Below are 10,284 nucleotides of genomic sequence, written 5' to 3'. Positions count from 1 at the left end.
GGTTAGCGAAGTATTTTCATAGAGTTTTTCGAGTACTTGAATGACTGTAGGACATTCGCTATCGGGGAATCGTAATTTGATAGACTGGAATAGCCAGGATCTGGGAATGTGATCATATGCAGCTGTAAGGTCTACAAATAGTAGGTAAAGTGGCTGTTGTTTTCTGTCAGTGATCTGTTGAATTCTTTTCAGTAAGAATATTCCATCGGTGGTTCCTCGGTTTTGTCTGAAACCGTTTTGTTGGTCGGTAAGTTGGGTATTGTACCAGGGCTGAAGACGCTCGAGGATAATGTTAACGAGTAGTTTGCAAAGTGTTGAGCCGATGCTTAAACTGGTTTCAAGTTTCAAGCCGAAGGCTAGAGGTCAATCTCTTTGGTAGGATTTGAAGCCAACAAATCCTACCAAAGTTGCGCGGCCTTGAGCGACCCGCCTGGTTTTTACACAAATGACAGTCTTGTGATTCTTGTGCTTTATTTTATAATTGTTCTTTTCTTTAACAGAGATTCTGTTTAAAAGATTTCTTTTGTTTTGAAAAGAATTCGAATGTCTCAAATCAAATAAGGTCGTTAATTACATTCGAAAACATAAAACAAAAAAAAGAAATAAAACAAGCTAGATGCTGAATGGACCTACCTGATGATGAGAGTTAGATAGCAATGCGAGGAGAAAAATGAAAAAAATCAGTCAGAAAATGCATAACGCAAAAAATTCATCATTGATTGTTGATGGGGGGGGGGGAGAGGAAAAGGGTTGTAAGGAAAAAATAAATAGAAAGTTCTGGTCGCAAAAATCAGTTTTATTGGCAATTGAATCATACTTGATGGTGAGCATTGTTGTCAATAATGTTTTTGTGTGAAAAAAATTGGAAATATAAGGAAAAAATTCAATGAAAATCTGCAAAAATGGCGATTTCCGGTATTTTCCACCGGAAGAGATTTTTCTCAAAAATCGAACTCGGCCATGATTTGAGAATTGCGAATACGCAAAAAATGCAAAAATTCAGAAAAAATCAATAGATGAAAATTCGAGGAAATGTCAAAAAACCGGTTTTTCCGGCATATTCCCGGCATTTTCGGCCGGAAAAAATGTTTTTCGAAAATCGAGCTCCGTCACATTTTAGATATTATCATTTTGCATCAGTGTGAAAAATTCCATAAAAAAATATAAAGTACAGCTCGAGAAATTCAAGAAATACTGTCTTTCCAGCGAAAATAGGTTGTTCCGGAGATTTTTAAATAGTTCCGGCTTCAAAATTCAATTTTATTGAAAATTGAAACATGCTTGATGGTGGACATTGCTATTAATAATGTGTTTGAATGAAAAAACAACCATTTAAAAGGAAAAAGCCCAATGAAAACCCAGAAAACGGCGATTTCCGGCATATTTTAGGCATTTTCAGCCGGAAAGAAATTTTTCTCAAAAATCGGACTCGGCCATGTTTTGGGCATTGTTAATACGCATCTTTGTTCAAAAAATCAGAAAAAACTAATGATAAAATCTCGAGAAAATGCCAAAAAACCAGTATTTCCGGCATATTTCCGGCTTTTTCGGCCGAAAAAAAATGTTTTTCGAAAATCGGGCTTCCTCACATTTTAGGTATTATCATTTTGCATCAGTGTGCAAAATTTCATAAAAAAATATAAAGTACAGCTCGAGAAAATCAAGAAATACCGTTTTTCCGGCGAAAATGGGCTGCTCCGGCGATTTTTAGAAAGTTCCGGCTTCAAAACTCAGTTCTATTGACGATTGAACCATGCTTCATGGTGGGTATTGCTATTAATAATGTTTTTGTGTGAAAAAACAACGAAATATAAGGAAAAAGTCCGATGAAAATCTGCAAAAATGGCGATTTCCGGCATATTTCCGGCATTTTCGACCGGAAAAGATTTTTTCTCAAAAATCGGACTCGGCCAAGTTTTGGGCATTGCTAATACGCATCTTTTTGCAAAAAATCAGAAAAAACTAATGATGAAATCTTGAGAAAGTGCCAAAAAACCGGTTTTTCCGGCATATTTCCGGCATTTTCGGCCGGAAATGATTTTTTTTCGAAAATCGGGCTCCGTCACATTTTGGGCATTACCATTTTGCATCATTGTGCCAAAAATCAAAAAAAACTAATGAGCCAATCCTGAGAAAAGCTGGTAACAGACGGACGGACGAACGAACGAACGAACGAACGAACGAACGAACGAACGAACGGGACATGGGTTAATTCATAGGACCTCCACCGGGGCACCCGGAGGTAGGTCCAAAAAAGAAAAAGTCTATCAATCAAAACAAAGTATTTATAAAACGGCGCGAATCTGATTTAACACATTTGTGGAGCAAGAAGCAAAAGTCATCTTTTGAAAGAACAAAACATTGCTTGCGAAAACGAAAGTGACACACAAACAAACAAAATGACACACAGACTACGGCTATTAATATATAGATAATAATTTTAAATTGAGTGAAGTTAACTCTTTTCAACTTTAAATGAGAGAACCGTTCCATGAATTGGAACTCTACTCGGAACTCTGTAAAGCTACACATTTTTTATAAGCAACTCCAATTTTGGGATCAGGCCTGGAGTTGCTGAGGATTTTTTGAAGGCCCAAATTTGTTTGCAAGGTTGCTTAAAATTTTTTCGAAGCTTTTCAAGGCTTTTTTCTTAAAGTTTCATTGCTATAAGGAAAAATATTGCAAGCCCTTAGCAACTCGGTTGCTTATAAAAAATGTGTATTAGTTCTCAACTCTTATTTTTGTATATATAAAGGATTTATATATTTGTATATCTTTATTGTAATAGGAGTTTGTCCCCACATGTTGCTCTTAATACAAATAAATAAACAGTTTACATGTATAGCTTTTTTCTTCTTGAATCTACTTTTCCTGCTCTTGATTCTAATAAGAAATCTTAGTCTAGTTTCAAGAATGTGTGTTCTAATAACAATTCGTTCTTAAAATAAGAATTATTTGACAAAATATTGGACAAGAATTTTTTGTCTTGTTTTTAATCTTTTTTTTTCTTGAATACACTCTTCTCGAGATGTTTTTGCGCGGCATGAAAACGAGGCCAGCAATGATATTTTGTAAACATTATACAAAATGGCGAACGAAAGCGGTGCTGTTCAAGAGCTTTTGGATGAACTTCTTCAAAACACTGAAAGATCTTTTGAAATTATTGTTGAAAAAGAACAAAACATTGAATGGACTAAAGATTTAACTAATCTTCCTTTGTTTACAAAAAGAGAGATCGAATTACATCGACAAAAGAGTGGCAAAAATGCACGATCAATCATCAAAACAAGAGATCAAGGTTTAAAATTCAAAAACGAAGGATATGTTATAAAAGATCAAATGTATACAAAGACTTCCTCACTATTTTTTACTGTCAAAGCTGAATGTAGATCGAGCATGATACAAGAAAAAAAAACATTTGGAAGTTGTTCTAAATAGACTTAATGGAGAAGTTTTCAGTGGAACGTGTGATTGTGCTGCAGGCAATTCTTCGTATTGCAATCATATAATGGCTCTGTTATTTGAACTAGCAGATTTTTCGTTACGTGAGATAAAGACAGTTCCTGAGGATATTGCCTGCACAAGCGGGCCACGGCAATGGGGAACCCACCCCTCGGACAAGTTAAAGTATCCTGAGGCGGTCATGGACATTTCTATTCGAAAAGGAAACAGCAGAGGTGTTTCAAGCACTCTTTACAACCCACGTATTAACACAAAAATTGACAATTTGGTACATAGGGCTGCCAAAGCCCATTTGAACCTTCTTCAACAGGACCAAAGAATAGGATATGCACACACTATGAATTTTTCATTGGGGGCAACACCAACAACTTTCGGTGATTTTTTTACAGGAAGTCCTTTATCTTACCAACTGGGTGTATTTGAACAGAATTTTGTGGTCATCACAAACCTTGCTGGTATCAAGGCTTCAGTGGAAAGAAGAGAAGTAATTGAAGATATTTTCTTACCCATTAATGTAATAAACACAAAAAGTCCTTACTTTCCAAAAGACTGGGGCTTACTGAACTATTCAGAACTGTCAACATTATCTAAAATATTTCCAGAGACTGTAGAAAAATGTCGAGAAATTGAACAAAACACCATTGGACAAGCTTTGAATGAGGCTTGGCATAAAGAGCGAGAAAATAGAATCACTTCAAGCAGCTGTCACAAAGTTTTAATTCGCAAGAGGAATTTTGAAACATTAGTAAACGACTTTTGTGGCAAAAAAAAGCCCATATCCAATTTCTTGAAAGATTTGTTTGAATTTGGTCGAAAATTTGAGCCAGTGGCCAGGGAAAAATTTGAAAAATACATGTCTTACACTTTGAAACGAAAAATTGAAATTCGAGAAACTGGAATTGTAGTACAACCTTTTTTGTTTTGGCTTGCAGCAAGTCCTGATGGCTTAATTATTGATCAAAACGAGGATTCTCCTGGACTTATTGAAATCAAATGCCCAAAAACAAAAAGGAATTCAACCCCTGATATGTTATTAAAGGATGAAACTTTCTATGTTGGAAAAGACGAAAATGGGAAACCTTTTTTAAAAAAGCAACATAAATTTGGTTACTACAGTCAAATTCAATTGGCTATGGGGCTATCCCAATTATCATATTGCTACTTTGTTGTCTACACCTATAAAGGATTGATGATAGTGAGAACAGAGTTTGATGAGCCATATTTTCGGAATCTTGTGACCAAGCTAAATAAGTTCTACAAACAATATTTGTTAAAACATCTTTAATAATATTCAATATTTAGAGTGTACCATAAAAGACCTATTGTTTGAATATTTTGTTTTGATTATTTATAAGCTTTTTATGAGAAACTCTTCATTTTTACAGCATTTTACATATTGTATATTCTCTAGTTATTTTGCATAAACCTTTTTCTGATTTTCAAAGAGAGTATTCAGTTCTAGACCTACCAAAACGAAAGCTCTCTAAAAAGATTTTAAATGTTGCCTGCATCCACCTGATATGGTCTTGAGTAAAACTTTATAAAAAAATCTAAGAGGAAGTCTTGAAAATAAATTCACTTCAATTTTCATTGTTGATTAGAAAAAACCCTTAAATTACAATTGTGACTCACGACCATGGAAGGAAGGCTTAGGCCAGCTTAGGCAAAACTTTTTTGATTATTATTTCATTTGATAAAAACCTGTGGTATCAATTAAGAAAACTGTGAAAGTAGAATCATAAGCAATAAGATTTTGCAAAAATAATCAAATTTTATCAAAAGAACCTTAAAACAAAAAGACATATTATTGAGCTACGTAAATAACTGTTAATGTTTTAATTTCTTAATAATCTTTTTGAATCAATGGTGACATGAAATTGCATAGCAAACAGGCTACTGTCCAGATTTGGTTTATTGAACCATGTAAGGCTAGTGGTATCTCGTTTCTAATTTGCCGAAATTTTTTAACACGTTGAATAGCTCGCTCTACATGTATTCTAACTGAAGCTATTGTCTGGCTTTCTTTAACTTCTTCAGTTGTAAACTGTGTCCTTCCCTCTAGAAAGGCAGGGATATTGAGTTCAACCTTCAAAGGATCCAAAAGCTCTTTAATTGTAAAACCACGATCAGCCATCAAGGAATCTCCTTCTTCCCAAAAACTTTTATTCAATAATCCTGATCGATCAACGATTTCTTTATCAGAGATTGACCCTTCATAAAGTTGACTGACAAAAGTAATTGATCCTGAAGGGGCGATACCAATCAAACCTTTATAAGTTACGTGACTTTTATATTGAGAGTACATGTTACTTTGAGTTGCCAGTGAAGATGGTCTTTGGCAAAATAATTCAGTACAGTCTACAATACATCTTGTTTTGGGATAAAGTTCTTTGAACGATATTGGCATAGTTTCCTTTATCTGTAGCTTAGAAGGCCATATTGGTATTGAACCAAGGGTGAAATACATCAGGTTGATCCAAGTGATTATGTACCTTGATGTTGAGGGTACTGACAAGTTAAATAACCAAGAACAATGTTTCAGATTAAATCCTCCTTTCAGCCATGACAGTACAAGTAAGAGCTGATCTTCTGCAGACAATTTGACCTTTGGACCTGGTTTCTTGTTACCTGGGGGCAAAGTTATGTCGTCAGCTCCTTTCAATTTAGAATCATAGAATTTGATATTTTCACAGTTTTCTTTGACATCCAGGAGTGATAGCAACTCTGTAAAATTTTCCACCGTTAGCCCTGTTTCCGATTTGAAGAATTTCTTATCTTTTGAAATGTTATCATAATTGTAAAAATTTTTCTTTAGTTCTTCTACTTCAAGTTTTAAAGATAAATTTTCTTGTTCAAGTTCCTCAATTCTTTGTTTCAGTTCATTGATCTCGTTTACTTCATTGTTTATATCATTGACGTTTCTATTCTCTGGCTCCTTTTGAATCGTATTACAAGCAGGATCGTCGAAAATTTTGGATAAACGTTTTTTAGGTGATTTTCTTGATGTTACTTGTTTCGGCTTTTTAAAAGAAAACACTCTTGGTATTGCTCCTTTCCTTAAAACCTTTTTACGTGTTCCAAGGGTGACTTTAATGTCCTCTGCTTTAAAATGAAATTCACAGATAACTGTTGTAGATGTGATTTTGAACTTATCTTTTCCTCCCTTTCGTCGATACCGGTAAATGATTCGTTTCCATTCTTGATTTCGTTTAGGGTTAGTTGGGATCTTGAAAAATCCAATTTCAGTTTTGGTCATGTCACTGTTATAAAAGCTGCTCTTGCATTCGGGTATACAACAATATGCACCTTTTCCTCCTTTCAAAACTTTTCCAGGTCGCGTAGCAGACGATCCAGCATACTCCTCAGAAGCCATTTTTAACTACAGACACATAAAATTTTGTTTCTATTCACTGAAAATCTTTACTCATCTTGGTTTTTTCTTCTATAAACAAACACTAAATTCAGTTTTTTTTATATTCCATAAAAACTTCACAGAAAGATCAATTTTCTCACAAAAGAAAGCATATTATTTTCATACACAATATCTCGTGTAAACATATAAAGAATAAATAATAAGAAAAATTCAAAGGAATGAGAAAAGAAAAGGGAAAAGAAGACATACAATATTTTGTAAACTGTTATGGGAATTTATAAGATTTCCCGCTAGAAAAAAAGTTTGTTTTGATTTTTATCATTTCTGGCCTCGTTTTCATGCCGAGCGAAAACATCTTGAGAAGAGTGTAAAATGCCTCGAAAATGTCAATATGAAAATTGCGTAATCAGAGAACGTATGTCTTGCTCATTATAAAAAGGCCGACACAAACTTTCAATAATTGGATTGTAACATCGAGTTAAGTCTGTTTTGTTAAGTCACCAGGGGGTAAATAAAACAGACCTTGATAAATTTATCGTTCGTTTCAACTTGACGATTCGTTTAAAACTCAGCCTCCTAAATATTTGGGGTAGGTAAAATATGTACAAAGAAATTCATACTTTTCCAACCCGGCGAATCTTTAAAAAAGAAGCGAGCAATAAAATATAATTACCCTTTCCAAATAAACCTCTTCGGTGGCGAGCGTAGTCTACTCTGACGTAATTGTAAAATTTATGTGATGGGAGTTTGACATAGTAATGTAATGTTGTTTGGGGAATTTATGAAGTTCTCTGGAATTTCGACTGCATTTATTCAGGTTAGTTTTTTATGACTTCTAATGGTACTTTTTCTAACGAGTTTGATTACTCTGTTCTCACACTTATGTCTTTTTTTTTTCGCGTCCTTTTCCGTGATTACTTTTATCTATATTTTTAAAGACAGGTAAGAAGGCATATTGATGTAACTGTCTAGTTTTTCACACGTAGCGTCGAAGATAATTATTTATTGCCACGGGTTAAATTAGAAAAACCACGGTAAGGTTGCGTTTTTAGCGAATATAAAGAAATCGATATTAATCGATAACAATCGAAAGCAATCAGCGATTAATCATGGGATCATCCCCCCCCCCAGGAAGATGGGGGGGAATCAGATTTTGGTGCCAGGGGGGAAGTGAAATTTTCAAGCTTGATGGGGGGAGAAAGGCGAATAGGGGGTATATTCAGTCCTCCACCTAGTGGGGGGAGTAATAGGATAAATAAAGACCTTCCTGGTGTGTTTGGGCATTCAGGCTTATGAGCCTGTCTTTCTAGGGATTTTGAGAGTCTTTTTTTTGCTATAGTAGCTTGCGAATTGAGGCGAGTCTGGATCATCACTTCGTAACCCTTATACAATACGGCTAGGGGGATTTCCCAATTGGGGGGAGCACAAATTTTAAAGACAGGTGGGGGGAAAAGGCCAGATGGGGGATTTTAGCTCTTATTAGGGGGGACCAAAAAGCTGGAGGACGCCATGTTAATCGATATCAATCGATAACAATCGAATCCAATCGATAAGAACGTAAAGTCTTAGTATCGATTGTTTATCGATTAGTTATCGATCACTATAGATTATTATCGATTGATTTCCCGTATCGATTTCATCGATTGGGTCCTAGAAAATGAGACCTTTTAAGAAAATTATGAAGCTCCCTGGAAAAGCTTCTGGATTTTAAGAGCAGATGTCTTTAAGGTGACCCCTGGATTTTACCTGGGTGTTTTGAGGAAAGTCTCTCCTACCTAGATTTATCCATAAAATTTACTCTCCTGGGAATAAAGATCAGATAGTCTATTTCAAAAAAATCTGCCGGCGGCTGCTCTTGGTCCCCCCCCCCTTTTTCTGCTGTCAGAATAGACATGGCTAACACCTTTATTTAAAACTCAACACACAAGTTAAGAAAACAAACAAAACACCTAAGCCAACAATAACACGAAGAAAACTGAACACCACACCAACAGACCAATGACCAACGACATCCATGCCATCATCATAGGTCGAGAAATGGTAGACCCGACTGGACCCGACTGCATTTTTTGTATAATGTATAATGCGTATGATAGAAAGGGCGTAATAAAACGTAATACGTACCCTAGCCAACGCTTTTTACCAATTCAAAAGTACAGGTTTGAATTATATATTATATATTACCTATTATGGAGTAATAGTATATCTATTACACCTTTTGTAGTAGGTTATTCAGGTACCTGACTGACCTAGACAACAGTGGATCAACAGTCAGGGACAGTCGCCTTATTAGGAGACGCCTCCTGATTAGGAGACATGTAGGTCGCTTGGGGTCGCTTGATTAGGAGACCCGTCTCCTAATTAGGAGACATAAAACTTTGATCTCAATTTTAAGGGCTTTAGGCTTTTCCGCGCATTTTGAAACTAGTTTTAATGGAAAGAGCAGCCTCGAATTGGTAAAGTTTTAAAAAAATTATCAAAATTTCTCGGTGCAATCGATCACAATCCTAATATAAAGCACTACAAGGAAGCCCCTCTTGATTTTTTTCATGTCCGCCATTTTTCTTTTTGAGACGCTTTTGTTCAGAAGACAGATTCTTACTTCTGATTGGTTCTTATGGATTATTAGAATTGTGATTGATTCCACCGGTGGATTTTTCTGAAAATCACCATATGGAATCAATTTTTTGTGCTCTTTCCATTGGGAGCAATCAAATCATGCGCAGCTTGCTCGTTCACGAGATAATTACACCCGTCTCCTGATTAGGAGACGTGAACCTCCTGATTAGGAGACGGGTCTCCTAATCAGGAGGCGTCTCCTAATAAGGCGACTGTCCCTGACTGATCAATAATGGCGGGCGTCACTGGTCACGTCAAGGTCTGGATAATTTCAAAAGTTCTTTTAGCTGTGAACTATAGGACATGGGTAAGTACTTATATTGTGTTAATTTAACTAATAGGTTGAGTGCTGCTTTTCATATTTTATGTGAAGCTAGCTGCGTTGTTTAGCTAGCAGCTCTTTTTTTAGTCAATCAGATCACAACATCTGATTGATTTGCCATTTACAGTCTGGGAAATCCTCTCAATTGCACGCTTATGTTCCGAGGGTGTTAGCACGCAATTACATGGTTATAATTTACGCCCGCTCCCGCCCCGGTTGAAATTGCTGAGGGATTTCAAGGGGTTCAGAATTCTCTAATTCGGGCGAAGGCATGGTTTAAACGGGCAATCCATTTTTACGGAATCTTCTTCTACGATAAATTTTGAGTAAAACTGCCCTACAGTGTAGACCTAACTCTTCACACAAAAATTACGGAAAACGCATGTTTGGACTTTGTACCCTATGCTGCACTCAAGCACTTAAGCCAAAGTCCCGCAAAGGCGGGACGAAAATCAGTTTTTTGGAGTTTGCAAAAAAACGCCACATAGAAGATCTTTCAAACTCAGTA

At 35.9% G+C, this 10,284-nt stretch overlaps 1 protein-coding gene across 1 annotated transcript; it reads right to left on the bottom strand.

Annotated features, from left to right (window-relative positions):
• Window positions 1–5,296: 5,296 nt before the first annotated feature.
• Window positions 5,297–8,410, bottom strand: LOC136823808 (uncharacterized). The gene has a single exon (XM_067079980.1). The coding sequence runs from the start codon at window positions 6,833–6,835 to the stop codon at window positions 5,306–5,308; it is 1,530 nt and encodes a 509-aa protein (XP_066936081.1). The 5' UTR covers window positions 6,836–8,410; the 3' UTR covers window positions 5,297–5,305.
• Window positions 8,411–10,284: the final 1,874 nt, after the last annotated feature.

The sequence above is a fragment of the Clytia hemisphaerica genome, unplaced genomic scaffold (assembly GCF_902728285.1).
Source record: "Clytia hemisphaerica strain Z4C2 unplaced genomic scaffold, Clytia hemisphaerica genome assembly, whole genome shotgun sequence".
In the NCBI taxonomy this organism is placed as follows: Eukaryota; Metazoa; Cnidaria; class Hydrozoa; order Leptothecata; family Clytiidae; genus Clytia; species Clytia hemisphaerica.
This window is presented reverse-complemented; position numbering and strand designations above follow the sequence as displayed.

Excerpts from the sequence above, each read along its gene's own strand:
- LOC136823808 (XM_067079980.1), bottom strand. The coding sequence starts at position 6,835 with ATGGCTTCTGAGGAGTATGCTGGATCGTCTGCTACGCGACCTGGAAAA.